We start from the raw sequence: 15,611 nt of genomic DNA on the forward strand, positions 1-15,611 counted from the left end.
TGTTTTGGTAGATAGATTCCTAAGTATTTTATATTGTCTAGGGTGATTTTAAATGGTGTTTTTCTTTCTACCTCTTGCTGTTGTGATGTGTTGGAAATGTATAGAAATGCTGATGATTTATGTGCATTTATTTTGTATTCTGCAACTTTGCTAAAGTTGTTGATTATTTCTACAACATTCTTAGCTGATTCTCTAGGTTTTTTTAAGTAGACCATCATATCATCTGCAAAGAGTGATAGCTTAGTCTCCTCATTGCCTATTTTGATACCTTCAATTTCTTTTTCTTCTCTAATTGCTACTGCTAGTGTTTCTAGTACTATGTTGAATACTAGAGGTGATAATGGGCATTTTTGTTTCACTCCTGATCTTATTGGGAAGGCTTCTAATTTATCCCCATTGCATATGATGCTTGTTGATGGTTTTAGGTATATACTGTTTCTTATTTTTAGGAAAGGTCCTTCTATTCCTATACTTTTCAGTGTTTTCAATAGTAATGGATCCTCTATTTTGTCAAAGGCTTTTTCAGCATCTATTGAGATAATCATGTGATTTTTGTTTGTTAGGCTGTTGATATGGTCAATTATGTGGATGGTTTTCCTAATGTTGAACCATCCTTGCATTCCTGGTATAAATCCCACCTGATCATGGTGGATGACCTTCTTAATTACTTGTTGGAGTCTCTTTGCTAGTATTCTATTTAAGATTTTTGCATCTTTGTTCATTAGGGAGATTGGTCTATAGTTTTCTTTCTCTGTTTTTTATCTACCTGGCTTTGGAATCATTACCATATTTGTGTCATAAAAGGAATTTGGTAGGACTTCTTCTTTGCTTATTATATCAAATAATTTGTATAGTATTGGGATTAGTTGTTCTTTGAATGTCTGATAGAATTCACTTGTGAATCCATCAGGACCTGGTGATTTCTTCCTAGGGAGTTCTTTGATGGCTTGTTCAATTTCTATTTCTGATATGGGATTATTTAGGTATTCTATTTCTTCTGCTGCTAATCTAGGCAATTTATATTTTTGTAAATATTCATCCATATCTCCTAAATTGTTATATTTATTGCCATATAATTGGGCAAAATAGTTTTTAATGATTGCCTTAATTTCCCTTTCATTAGAGGTGAGGTCCCCCTTTCATCTTTGAATTTGGTTTTCTTCTTTCCTTTTTTTTATTAGATTGACCAGTACTTTGTCTATTTTATCTGTTTTTTCAAAATACCAGCTTCTAGTCTTATTTATTAATTTAATAGTTCTTTTACTTTCAATTTTATTAATTTTTCCCTTGATTTTTAGTATATCTAATTTAGTTTTCATCTGGGGATTTTTAATTTGCTCGCTTTGTAGTTTTTTGAGTTGCATGCCCAATTCATTAATCTCTGCCCTCCTTAATTTGTTAATATATGCACTCAGGATATAAATTTCCCCCTGAGTACTGCCTTGGCTGCATCCCACAGAGTTTGGTAGGATGTCTCATCATTGTCATTCTCTTCAATGAAATTTTTGATTGTTTCTATGATTTCTTCTTTGACTAATTGGTTTTGGAGATTCATATCATTTAATTTCCAATTGTTTTTTGATTTGCCTGTCCAGGTGCCCTTACTAATTATTATTTTTATTGCATTATGATCTGAGAAGGTTGCATTTATTATTTCTGCTCTTTTGCATTTGTTTGCAATGTTTCTATGCCCTATAGCATGGTCAATCTTTGTGAATGTACCATGTGCAGCTGAAAAGAAGGTGTATTCCTTTTTGTTCCTATTTATTTTCCTCCACATATCAATTAAATCTATTTTTTCTAGGATTCATTCAATTCTCTCACCTCTTTCTTATTTATTTTTTGGTTTGATTTATCTAGATCTGAAAGAGGAATATTTAGATCTCCCACTATACCATAACGGATATTGAAAGCATCTATGAGAACATTTCCTTCCAGTGATGCTGCTTATGGCCCGACCTGTTCAGTTTTTGTCAACATCTCCCCACAAATTTGCCACAGTGGGGTTCACACCACATGACCAATGGCCTCTCTTGCTTTCTCTTGATAGTAGCAGTAGAACATGGAGGCTGTCTGAGCTTAATGCGATATTTTTAAACACTTTCATTTCTTTGCCAATTGCCTCTTCTTTGAGACTGTACCATTGCTACCAGGTCTTGGCCTTCTTGGATGTCTTTAATATTATCTCCTATTCTGAGACCCTTCAAGATTTATAGTCACTGAATTCCCACAAAGTAAATACTAGCTGACATGTGTACTCTGATGTCACTATTGTATGGGTCCAGGCACAATTTTTCCAGATCAAATTATAGCTAGGGTGAGTCAGGGTTCCTAGAAAATTCTATCCATTACTGAGAAGGTTATGGGAATTTAGAATTACTTTCAAGGTTAGCATCAAAGAGCAAGAAGGAATAGGATGATTAAACAGAGATAAATGTTCAAGGAAGGGAATAAGATATATTACTGAGGATTAAAAGCTAGTGTCCTGGGATAATAGATCCTGAGTTAGAAAGGAGCTTAACGTTCATTTAGTTGAATCCCTTGGGGGTATTTTTTCTCTCCTTCCCATTTCCCCCACCAATTTGGGAAAAAAGGAAAAGTAGAGAAAAATTCTTGTAACAGATATGCATAATCCAGCAAAATAAATTGTCATATTGGCCATGCCCCCAAAAATGAAATTTTTTGGATTGTATATTTGGTCCATCAAAAGGTACTCCCTCATTTTATCAAAGAGGAGACTGAAGCTTAAGGAGGGGATAAAAAACAGAACCTAAATCAATTGATCTGGGATTTGATCCCAGGCCTTCTGACTCTTAATATCAACTCTTTCCATAGACTTTACTACCTTGGAGACTACCATCTCAGAGCTGGAAATAACTTTAGAGGTATTTCCTGGCTCCCACAGAGTTTCGTGGTTGAAAGGGGTCTTAAGTCCAGTCCATGGAATCTCCTTTAAAATCTTCCTTTCTGGTGGTCCTCAAGCCTCAACCTGAAGGCAAGGCATTCTACACTTGTATAGTTAAGATTGTAAGGATTTTTTTTTTACATTGATTAAAACCTGTCTTGATACGACCTGCACGTGTTGCTCCTAGCTCTGTATCATAGGAGCCAAGAAGAATAAGTCTGATCCCTCTGTTCATGTATCACAGGCTTAGTGCATTTATTTCCCAACTCTCACCAGGACTAGCAGTTTAAAGACCCTGAAGACCCCAACCATTCCTTCCTCAGATTTAAATGAAACAACTTTTTATTCAACTATGATAAAGAAACTCAAGCAGAACATGCAGTTAGGGTTCTAATGTACTATCTCAGACTTCTCTAAGTAAGACATTTGCATTAGCTGCCATATGCTCAAACCCTGCTATGCATCCAGAATGTGCATAATGTGGTCTTATCTGAACTTGTCACAGGAGAGATTAAAATAATTGAGATAGGATCTGCATCTGGAGAGAGAAGAAAGCAAACAAGGATAGTTCACTTCTTAAAGCTCCATTGAGTCAAAGGCGTTTCCTGCTTGGTGACCAATAAAGAGTCTTTCTCCTCTAACCCCTGGATCAAAGCAGCATGAAGAATCCCCCAGATGGCTGCTCTAAATATGGACTTGAAGACATTTTTTACATTTTTAAAATCCTTATCTTCCATCTTAGAATTAATACCAAGTATTGATTCTAAGGTAGAAGAGTGGTAAGGGCATTAAGTGATTTGACCAGGGTCATTTGCACAGCTAGAAGGTGTCTGAGGCCAGATTTGAACTGAAGACCTTCTGTCTTTAGGCTCCTGGTTCTCTATCCCTAAGCAATCTAGCTGCACCTTAAAACATTTTTTAAACAGTCTCATAGGTTCATTGGTCATCAGCTGGAAAGGATCTCAGAGAGCATCAAAGTTCAATGACTTTTGGTTTCTAAATGAGGAAACTGAGACCTAGATTTGATCCTGGTACTCTTTAAAGGCAAATAAAGCTGTGAAGAGCAGGATAGGACATATGTTACAACCCAAGGGAGCCCATGTGGATGGAAAGATGACATATGAGGGACTAAGGTGAGTACATGTCACTAGGACTGGTTCTTCCAGACTGACTTCTTCAATGTTCTCTTCTCTTAAAACAACAACAAACAAACAAACTAGGAAATCCGAAAGAAAAGACTTCAGAATTCCTCATAGAACAAAGTCTATCATTTTAGAAAGGTATGTCCTTTTGGATAATTAGCATATTAATGAGGCAGAGTAGGGGCAGCTATTGTATCTGTGGCAAAAAACTGGCATTGGATCCTGAAATCTCAGTAAAAACAGACTCATGATAAAAAAAAAAACAACCCTAATTTCCATGGAATGAACTGTCTGATTAAAACCATTAGGTGAAAGAGTGGAGGGGGTGATTTCCAGGATTACTCTGAACAAATATGAGAGTATAAACTGCTGATAGGGAGAAATTAATTCAATGAAACGACCTGCTTTAAAGTCTTGGCATGGAACTCTGAGGAACCTTGAATCTTGGTTCTTTCAGAAGTTCTCTTGCCTGTGGGGAATCCTGAATCTATCAGATCGATGTTGGACTTGGTAGATTCAGTTTGGGGAAGACTTTTCTGTAGAATTCAGCCCCTCCCAATTCATTTGGCCAAAAAAACCCCCAAGTATATTGATTTCTAGGGCTCTTTTCTGGGTTTTTCTATCCTGCTTTCTCTTTCTTCAACTTATGTTTTCTTGACCCAAAATGAATTTTTCTTAAAAATAAAGGCTCTGGGGAGAGCAGAGGAGTCAGGAGAAGGGAATTTGTCACATCTGTAGACTGAAAATGCTATTCTGAATATTTTTCTTCCTGTAGTAAATGTATGAGGAAGAGCCTTCATCTGAGCTGGTTATGGCATTTTGCAACCCAGCATTGCCAGAGCTCTCTACATACAGACAGAACTCCTCTAGACCTGGGCAAAACATTTGGCAGGCAGCTGAAATTCCTCCTACCCTTCCATTCACAGGGGAATAAACTGATGCATAGCTCAAACGGAATGATTGTTCATTTTCAGCCTGACAGTCATACACAGGCACACACACTCACACACACACACAGAAATAATTTTGACCATATGAATGCCATTAAGAGCAAAGAAAAACGTTTATTGGAATGAATATTGGAAGGGAGGAAAGAGATTTTGATTTGAGACCAGAAATGGTTTTAGTTGATACTCCACTTTCTGATTCAATTCAATAATCATTAATTAAGCGCCTATTATGTGCAAGACACTTCACCGAGTACTGTGGCTAGGAAGACAGAAACAAAACACTCTTTACCCTTCATCTTAGGAATGAAGATTAGTAATGAACCAATGACCACTGGGACATTTGATTAAATTATTTGATTAATTTTGATTAGAAACAGAATTTACATGTGCATATATATGTGTAGGAGTTTTTGTATATGTATATATATATTTGTATTTGTATATGTATGTATATATACATACATATACAGTATTTGTATATGTATATATATACAAAGATTTGTGCTTGTATATAGATGTGTATGTTCATGTAAATGTGTACCTTTTTAAAAAACTCTTACCTTCTGTCTTAGTCAATTCTTAGTATAGGTTCCAAAGCAGAAGTGTGATAAAGGTGAGGTAATTGGGGTTAAGTGCCTTGCTCAGGATCACACAAATAGGAAGTGTGTGAGGCTAGATTTGAACCTCAGATCTCCCCATCCAGCCTTGGCTTTCTATCCACTGAACCATCTAGCTGCCCCTCTGTGTATGTATTTATATAGAACTATTTTATCTATTGGGGAATGAGGTAAGGCTAGTGTAGAATGTAAACTCCTTGAGTTTACACATCTTTTGCTTATGTTTGTATTCCCAGCAGTTAACACAGTGCCCGACATGTAGTGTAAGCACTTAATACATTCTCTATCTCTGTCTCTCCCTTTCTCCCCATCTCTCCCCTTTTCCCTCCCCCTCCACAACTCTTTCTGTTTCTCTCTGTTTCAGTTTCTGTTTCTCCTCTCCCATCTTTCTGCTTTTGTCTTTCTCACTCTCTCTCTCTTGTCCTCCTTCTCCCTCCATCCCTCTCTCTCTTCTCTCATATCTTTCTATTTGACTCTGACTTTTTATTCCATTGATTGTTTTAGAATGGAGACAATGATTTATTTAATATTTAAAAATTAAAAGGATTATAATACCAGCTCACTTTCCCAGATGTTTTGATAATTAGATTAAGTGGAGAAAACAGGATATGCAACTGTGTCCATCACTTGCATTGTTTTTAAGATAATGATGGTTGTCATTAAGAATTACTTTCTCTTTACCTGTTGACTGTTGCAAAGTCTCTTTCAGGGCAAACTTTACAAAAAAGCATGCCAGGATAGTTACTAAGTTATATTTCTACACTACCATTTTAATATCCTGGCCCCATTCACCCCTTCCCATTAGAAAAAGAGTGAAGTTAGGATTGGGTGAGTTCATAAGGGAGAAGCAGGAGTTATTTTGGGAGGAGGAGAATGATCTGTAGCTTACAGACTTAATAAAGCAGAAAAATGGCAAGAGTAAAGGGAAGCTTTCTTTTATTACTCCAAAGCACCTTGAAAGCTGGTCTCATACCCTTGTACGAGTCCTCTTTTTAGATCTCAACTTCCCTCTTCAGGATTTAAAGCCCCACAGAACATTTTACACTAGGCTTATTTATTGCTGCAATAAGAGTTTCTAATATTGGAGATCTTAGAATTTATGATATGGTTTAGTAGACAAGGGAACTGGAAAGAGCTCCTGTTGTATACCAAAAGAGAATCAGTTCTTCTCATAATAACCTTGTCAGTTGGATAGAAGTTAATGATAATTATGCCTCTCCCAAACTTTCACCCTCCCTCCTCTTGGCAATGCTTAACACCTCCTCTTGAAATTTTCTATTTCCTTGTAACAGGTTGATAGGTTGATTAATGTTCTTTTCCAAAGGACATTTCCTCATTCAGGCCACATCTTGAATATTGTTTTTAGTATACAACTCTGCCTAAAGCAGAAAGACTTTATATCTCTATATCAGTGGAGATTAATATGTATTGCCACTAAGAAATGAGTAGAAATAACTGTTATTAACATGCTTTTGGCTTATCAAAATACAAATAAACAAAAACCAAAAAATCAAACAAATGAGAATCAGGATGCAAAGATATTAGATTAGAAAAATGAATTTACTCCAATAAAGGGAAATCTGGTGGTACAAGTTAAGTCTTATACTTAATTGTGGGGGCAGCTGGGTTGCCCAGTGGATTGAGAGTCAGGTCCAGTGATAGGAGGTCCTGGGTTCAAATTTGACCTCAGACACTTCCTAGCTGTGTGACCCTGGGCAAGTCACTTAACCCCCATTGCCTAGCCCTTAAACACTCTTCTGCTGTAGAACCAATAGCCTGTATTGATTTTAAGAAGGAAGGCAAGGGTTTTTAAAAAACCAAACTTAGTTGTATAAGTAAAGGATGGGGGAGGTAGACAAGACAATAGTTTGTCAGAAAAAGATCTAGGAGGTGCTGACAAAAAAGTTAAAATACTTTTTTTGGGTCATTTCAGTCTTGTCCAACTCTTTGTGATCCATTTGGGGTTCTCTTGGCAAAGATACTGGAGTGCTTTGTCATTTCCTTTTCCAGCTTATTTTACAAATGCAGAAACTGAGGCAAACAGAACTAAATGACTTGCTCAGGGTCACAAAGCTAGTAAGTATCTGAGGCCAGGTTGGAATTCAGGTCTCCCTGAATCTAGGCCTGACACTCTATATATGGTGCTAACTAGAGACTCAATTTGTAGTAAAAGAATCAGTGCCCCCAGTAAGGAAAGGAAAGGAGATAGCGATTCTCTTCCTGACCTCTGCCCTAATGAGACTATACCTGGGACATTTGATTCAGTTTGGGGTTCCAAATGTTTTGAAAGTGATCAATAACCTGGAGAATGTCTAGAAGAGTCCAACTTGGATAGTGAAAAGGACTGGATACCACGACATTCAAAGAACAGTTGAAAGAACCAGAAATCTAGTTGTTTTTCTGGAAGACCTCAAATGACATTTTCTTTTCAGATATTGAAGGAATATCAAGAGAAAAGAAAAATAGCCGATGAATTATCCAGAGCAGATAATACATAGTGGAATAGGCCTATGGTAGGTGGGAGCTTAAGTAGAAAACTAGCAAGAAGCAATATTAAAAACTGCAAACTATAAGAGTTCAAATTAGTTTAAGTCTTTATGTTGACTTCTTATTTGAACTTAGCCTTAAAGGCCCAGATCTCTATATCAACAACTGGAATTCATTAGTTCTCAATAAAGTGTCCCAATGTTCTTATTTCTGTTCTGTCTGGGCTTTATCTATCATTTAGCATGAGTCTCTAGTGTAGTATCCAACCTCTGCCTATATAGAATCCATTATCCATTCCACTCCTCTCCACTTAACTCCATTACTCAAACTTTATTAAATGTCTACAAGACCCTTTTGGAAACACACACACACACACACACACTCTCACACACACACACACACACACACACACACACACACACACACACACACACACAAAGAAGACTAATTTATATTGTATTGAATTGCTGGAGGAGCCAATATTTTATTCTTCTCCATCTCAAGAAATACTCATTAATCACCACATTTAAAAAAAAATTTCTACCCTGGGGTCAAATTTCCCAAATCCAAACGTGGTTCAAATTTTTAATCATCTTTTATTTTTCTTTTTGTGGAACCTTTGTCAAAACATTTTCTTAGAAATCTAAATAAAATTATTATTTACATAGATTGTGTTCCCCTAATTACCTGTTAATTGTCTTCCTAAAAATGCTTATGATTTTAGAGAAGCAAGATATATGAAAATTACTTAATTCATTAGCTTTTACTCTTGGAACTGTAGAATTATAGATCTGTAAGAGTCTGTTGGGAAGAAGCCCTTTAAAAAGCAACATAGATGAATGTAGATAGACCCCCTGTAGTCCAAGTTGATTGATATTTATTTTTTAAACATTTATTAATATTCATTTTTAACATGGTTACATGATTCATACTCCTACTTTCCCCTTCACCTCCCCCACTCCCCCCACCCATGGCCAACGCACATTTCCACTGGTTTTAACATGTGTCATTGATCAAGACCTATTTCCCCTAGACAATATAAAATACTTAGGAATTTATCTACCAAAACAAACACAGCAATTATATGAAAACAACTACAAAACACTTTCCAAACAAATAAAACTGGATTTAAACAATTGGAAAGCCATTGATTGCTCATGGGTAGGACCAGCTAACATAATAAAAATGACCATACAAAAATTAAAGCAAAAATGAAGAAAGATAAAATATTCTTCAATCCACAACAAGAGTTCATCAGTTCTTTCTCTGGAGGTGGATAGTGTTTTTCATCATGAGAACTTTGGATTGGATATGAATGGCTAAGTTTTTTACAGTTGATCATCCTTACAGTATTGCTGTGATTGTGTACACTGTTCTACTGGTTTTGATTACTTTACTTTGTAAATTCTTTTAAATCTTCCCTGGTTTTTCTGAAGCCATCCTGTTCATCATTTCTTATAGCATAGTAGTATTACATCATATCATATTCTACAACTTGTTCAGCATTTCCCCAATTGATGGGCATAGCCATAATTTTCAGATCTTTTCCACCACAAAAAGAGCTGCTATAAGTATTTTGGTACCAAAAAATCAGTACCACTTTCCTTTGGTTTCTTTGTGGTACAGACCTTATGGTGGTATTGCAGGGTCCATGAGCATGAACAATTTTATAATCCTTTGGGAATCATTTGAAATGATTCTCCAGAATGGTTGGACTGGTTTACAACTGTACCAATAGTACATCAGTGTCCTGATTTTTCCACATTCCCTCAAGCATTTTTCATTTTCCTTTCCTGTCATATTCACCAATCAGATAGGTGTGAGGTGGTACTACAGAGTTGTTTTAATTTGCATTTCTCTAATAAGTAGTGTTCTAGAGCATTTTTTCATGTTATTACTGATAGTTTATGACTAATTCCTTTGATAACTATCTGTTGCTTCTGATGATTTATCAACTGAAGAATGGCTCTTGTTTTTACAAATTTGGCTCAGTTCCCCAAATATCTGAGAAATGAGGCCTTTTTTAGGGAAGCTTACTGTAAATTCTCCTCCCCAGTTTCCTGTTTTCCTTCTAGTTTTGGCAGCATTATTTCCTTCTCATAATCCTATCTATCTCTTGTTTTGTCATGAACTCTACACTTATCCATAGATCTGATAGATACATTTTTCCTTGGTCCCTTAATTTACCGTTTATATCTAAATTCATTTTGTTTTTATCTTGGTATATGGTATGAGATGTTCGTCTTTACCTTGTTTTTATCAGCTTTCTACTTTTCTCAAAACCTTTTGTCAAATGTTGAATTCTTATTCCAAAAGCTTGGATCTTTGGGTTTATTAAATAATATATTACAATGATTATTTACTACTGTATCAAGTATGTAATCTATTCCACTGATCCATCATGCTATTTCTTAGCCTGTAACAGATTGTTTTGAAGGTTAATAGTTTGAAATATGGGACTACTAAATCACCTTTCTTAACATTTTAAAAAATTGATTCCCTTAATATTTTTCACTTTTTATTTTTTGAGGTGGATTTTTGTGGTTATGTTTCCTAACTCTAGAAAATAATTCTTTGGTAGTTTGATTCATATGATACTGAGTAAATAAATTAACTTAGGTAGGATTATAATTTCATCTATATTGGCTCAGCCTACTCATGAACAATTAGTTTTTCTCCAATAGTTTGTTGTTCTTTTTTCAGTTGTTTCATCATGTTTGACTCTTCATGACCCCGTATGGCATTTTCTTGGTAAAGATATTGGAATGGTTTGCCATTTCCTTCTCCAATAACAACAACAAACTCAGGAATTTTTTAGGAGTTTAAATTCCCAAGAATTTTATATTGTTTGCAGTTATTTTGAATGGATTTTGTTGGTACTAAATAGAAATGCTGATGATTTAGATAGATTTATCTTATACCCTGCAATTTTGCTGAAGTTTTTCATTGTTTCAACTGAAATTTTAGGTGATTGCCTAGGGTTCAATAAGCAAGCCTTCATATCATATGCAAGTAGTGAAAATTTCATTTCCTAATTGCTTATTTTTAGTCTTTCAATTTCTTTTTCTTGTTTTATTGCTATAGCTAACATTTTTATTATTGAATAATTGTCATGATAATGGACATCCTTGTTTCACTCCTGATCTATTTGAGAGGCTTCAAGTTTATCCCCATTATGAATAATGCTTTTTCTTGGTTTTAGATAGATGCTACTTATTTTTAAAAGGGCCTCATTGATTCCTATGCTTTCTAGTGTATTTTTTAAAACATTAAATAAATTTTGAGTCTCAAGTTTTCTTCCTCCCTTCCTGCTGTATCACTGCCCCCCAGCCTCCATGGTAAGCAATATAGATTTTACATGTATGATCATGTAAAATATTTTCTTATATTAATCATTTGATGGAAGGAAACTACCACAAAAAAATTTAAAAAGTGAAAAATATTTGCTTTGGTCTTGATTCAGATTATGTCAGTTCTTTCTCTGGAAGCAGATGGCATTTTTAAAAAATATCATGAGTTCATTGAGATTGTTTTGGATCATTGTATTGCTAAGAATAGCTAAATTGTTCACAGTTTTGATTTCATCATGTGATGTAGTTCTATGTGTAAGTATTTCTATACTTAATTGTTATCACTGTATATAATGTTCTCCTGGTTCTTCTTACTTCAGTCTGTATTAGTTTTTGAAAAATTTTCAGCTTTTTCTGAGTTTCTCCTACTTGTGATTTCCTTTTCTTTTCTTTTCATTTTTTTTTACAAACCAAACCATTTAATCATTTCTTTGAAGGTAAACAATATATGAAGCTGAATCTCAAATTCTGAGACCGCTGAGGCAATCTAGGCTCAGAAATCCAAGTCCCTTGGTGTGGGGTCCTCCATAAAGAGTTCAGGAGGAAGGACAGAATGCAGGCAGATAAAGGCAGTGTGCATGCGTTGATGCAGTCTGGCAGTTTTCACCCAGCTGGGCACAGGCCCAAATAGTCTTAAGGATAAGAAAAGGGCAGATAATGGGTTTTTAAAACATGGTTTTACTGGGAAAAAATAAAGCTAAGCTACATCTTTGCTCCTCCTCATTTTCCAACCAGTGCTTGAGACCTGGACCACAAAACCCCAATACTACATGTCTGTGTTGTAGCTGCCAATTTAGGTGAACTTAATCCCCTTCACCTTCCTACTTACTTGAATGATCCAATAGCAAGGGACTTCTCTTTCTGTGCTAAGGCAGAGAACTATCAAAACAATGTTATAACAATCACTTAAAAGTGAAAAGAACCCTCTAACAGCATACTCATTTACCTTCAATATTTTAATTTTCCAAAAAAACCCCACCAAGTTTTAGTTTTTCTTCTTTTTCTTTTCCTTCTTAGCATCTCCTTTTTCTTTATCCTTATCTTTCTTATCATCTTTCCTCTCCTTTTTGCTCTCCTCCTTTTCCTGCTCCTCTTTCTTCTTTGCATCCCTGTTGGCAATCTTGTTGTTGATGAGGTTGTGAAAGGCAACTACTGAACGGATCAGTGAGGCCAGGTATACCACCACCATTTGGTTATTGGTCTTCAGGTAAAATGCCTTGACAAATTCTTGCAGGTTGACATCAGGCAACCAATTGAAGACATCCTGTAGCTGGTAGATTACTTGGTGGTTGATGGGCAACTTGCCCATTGCCACTTTCTCCAGGTAGCCCATGATGTCCAGAAGCTTGGAGTTCAGTTCTTTTAAGCCATAGACCTGATTCGTGATATGCTGAGAAAGGGTGCCAACTGTGGTGTCTTTGATGTCTAGAAGTAAATGTTCTACTCCAACATCTTCTGCTTCCTCTGCTCCGATTTCACTGGTCACATGTTCAAATGTCTTGGAGGTTGGAGTTCCATCATCATGAACTTCTTCAACTGAAATATATGCTTCTGTGGGCAGTCCCAGGTTCTTTGGTTTCACATCAATAATTACCAGTATTGAGTTAGTACAGAATCTCTTCATGAGCTCATTGATAGCAATGTCATTCTTGTGAAGCTTTGGGCCTGTATGGTACCACCCAACTATTCTTTCTCTGGTGTTGACTTTCTTAAATATTCCATACATATTTTCCAAATAGTCATGATCAAGAAACCAGACCGAGTCATCTTTGTCATCTTCATCAAAAGGGACTGCAAAACTGTTGGATACATCAAGTACTTTTTTCTGCCATGACCCTAAGAGCACAAAAACTCTTTTTTGATTTCCAACTTTTCCTATTCGACTGAAGTGATCCACCACACTGAGGAGCACCAGGGGGTGAACCACGACCTTCTGCACCCCCAGCTCTGGCATTGTGCCCACCCACCAAACCTGTCTCTTCCCGAACATAGGAAGCTGTCTACTTGTGATTTCTTATAGCACAATAGTATTCTTTTACAATCATATATTACAACTTACCCTACCATTCCTCAATTGATGTGCATCCTCTCACTTTCCAATTCTTTGCCATTACAAAAAGAACTGCTTTAAAAAATTTTGTACATGTAGCCTTCTCCTTTTTGTTTTTTATCTCTTTGGGATAAAAACAATAATAATATTTCTGGCTCAAAGGATATGTCCTGTTTTGTAGCTCTTTGGGAATAGATCCAAATTGCTCTCTAGAATGATTGGGTTAGTTCACAACTACCCCAACAGTTCATCAGTGTCTCATTTTTTTCACATTCCCTCTGAGTTTTGCCATTTTTCTTTTCTGATAATAGTGAATCTGATAGATATGGGTTGGTACCTCAGAATTGTTTTAATTTGTGTTTTTCTGATTAATAGAGATTTAGAGCATTTTTTCCAAAAGCTATAAGTAGCTTTAGTTACTTTTTCCTAGAACTGTTATATATTTTGACCATTTATCAATTGAAATTTGAATTGTATTCTTATACATTTGACTCATTTCTCTATGCATTTGAAAAATGAGGCCTTTATTACAGACTTTTTATAATTTTTTTCTCACCATTATGATTACCATGTATTACTTTCCATTCTATATCCCCTCCTCATTTGTCCTTTTCTCTCTCCTTTCATTCTGTCCACTCTTAAAAGTATTTAGCTTCTGATCACTGAACCTCACTTCCATTTGCCCTCTTTTTTTATCAGCCCCACTTTCTTATTCTCTCTCTTTCCCTTCTGCTTTCTTGTAGGGTAAGAAAGATTTCTATACTTAATTAAATGTGTTTATTCATCCTTCTTTGAGCCAGTTTCTATTAGAATCCCTCCATTTCTTTATTCCTTTCAGCACAATAATATTCCATTACCAATATATACCACAATTTATTCAGCCATTCCCCAATCAATGTACACTCCCTAATTTTCTATTTTTTGCTACCACAAAAGAGTGTGGCTATAAATAATTTTTTACAAGTCTTTTCCCTATTATCTCTTTGGGAGTACAAACCCAGCAGTTGTATTGCTGGGTCAAAGGGCAGGCATTCATTTAAAGCCCTTTGTGTATAGTTCTAAATTGCCCTCCAGAATGATTGGACCAATTCCCAACTCCACCTGCACTGTGTTAGAGCCCCAATTTACCACATCCCATCCAACATTTATCACTTTCCTTTGCTGTCATATTGGCCAATCTGCTAGGTGTGAGGTGGTACTTCAGAGTTGTTTTAATTTGCATTTCTCTAAGCAGGAGGGATTTAGAACAATTTTTCTTGTGCTTATTGATAGTTTTGATTTCATCATGTGAAAACTGCCTACATGTCCCTTGACCATTTGTTGATCGGGGAATGGCTTGATTTTTTTTTTGTAAATTTGACTTCATTCTTTATATATTTGGGAAATTAAACATTTGTCAGAGAGTTTGGTTATAAAAATGTTCTCCCAGTTTGTGGCTTTTCTTCTAATTTTGTTTGCATTGATTCTGTTTGTACAGAACTTTTTAATTTGATAAAATCAAAATCAATCCTTTTACATTTTGCAATGTTCTCTATCTTTTGCTTGATCTTAAATTCCTTCCTTTCCCACAGATCTGACAGGTATACTAATATATGTTCACCTAATTTATTTGTGATTTCACTCTTTATACTTAAGACATTTACCCATTTTGAATTTATCTTGGTATAATGTGTAAGATGTTGACCTAAACCTAATTTTCCTCATATGGTTTTCCAATTTTCCCAGAAGTTTTTGTCAAATAGTGAGTTCTTGTCCCCAAAGCTGGGGTCTTTAGGTTTATGGAATATTCACTTTCTGAGGTAATTTACCCCTAGTCTGTTCCATTGATCCACTCTTCTGTCTCTTAGTCTTAGTCAGTACCATATTGTTTTGATGACCACTGCTTTATTGTATAGTTTAAGACCTGGTACTGCCCATACTTCACTTTTTTTCATTATTTCTCTTGATATTCTTGATATTTTGTTCTTCCAGATGAACTTCGTTTTAATTTTTTTCTATTTCTATAAAAAAGTTATTTTGTAGTTTTATAGGTATAGCACTGAATAAATAAATTAATTTGGGTAGGATTGTCATTTTTATTATATCAGCTCATCCTACCCAGAAGCAATTA

The 15,611-nt window shown here is 35.5% G+C and overlaps 1 protein-coding gene across 1 annotated transcript; it reads right to left on the reverse strand.

Moving 5' to 3' along the window:
* Nucleotides 1–12,448: 12,448 nt before the first annotated feature.
* Nucleotides 12,449–13,405, reverse strand: LOC123251994 (26S proteasome non-ATPase regulatory subunit 7-like; the record flags this gene model as incomplete). Its single annotated transcript, XM_044681334.1, has 1 exon — nucleotides 12,449–13,405. A coding segment is annotated over exon 1 (957 nt), but the record flags the coding sequence as incomplete, so codon positions are not given.
* Between the last annotated feature and the right edge of the window lie 2,206 nt (nucleotides 13,406–15,611).

This window comes from Gracilinanus agilis, chromosome 6 (genome assembly GCF_016433145.1).
Source record: "Gracilinanus agilis isolate LMUSP501 chromosome 6, AgileGrace, whole genome shotgun sequence".
NCBI classification, from domain to species: Eukaryota; Metazoa; Chordata; class Mammalia; order Didelphimorphia; family Didelphidae; genus Gracilinanus; species Gracilinanus agilis.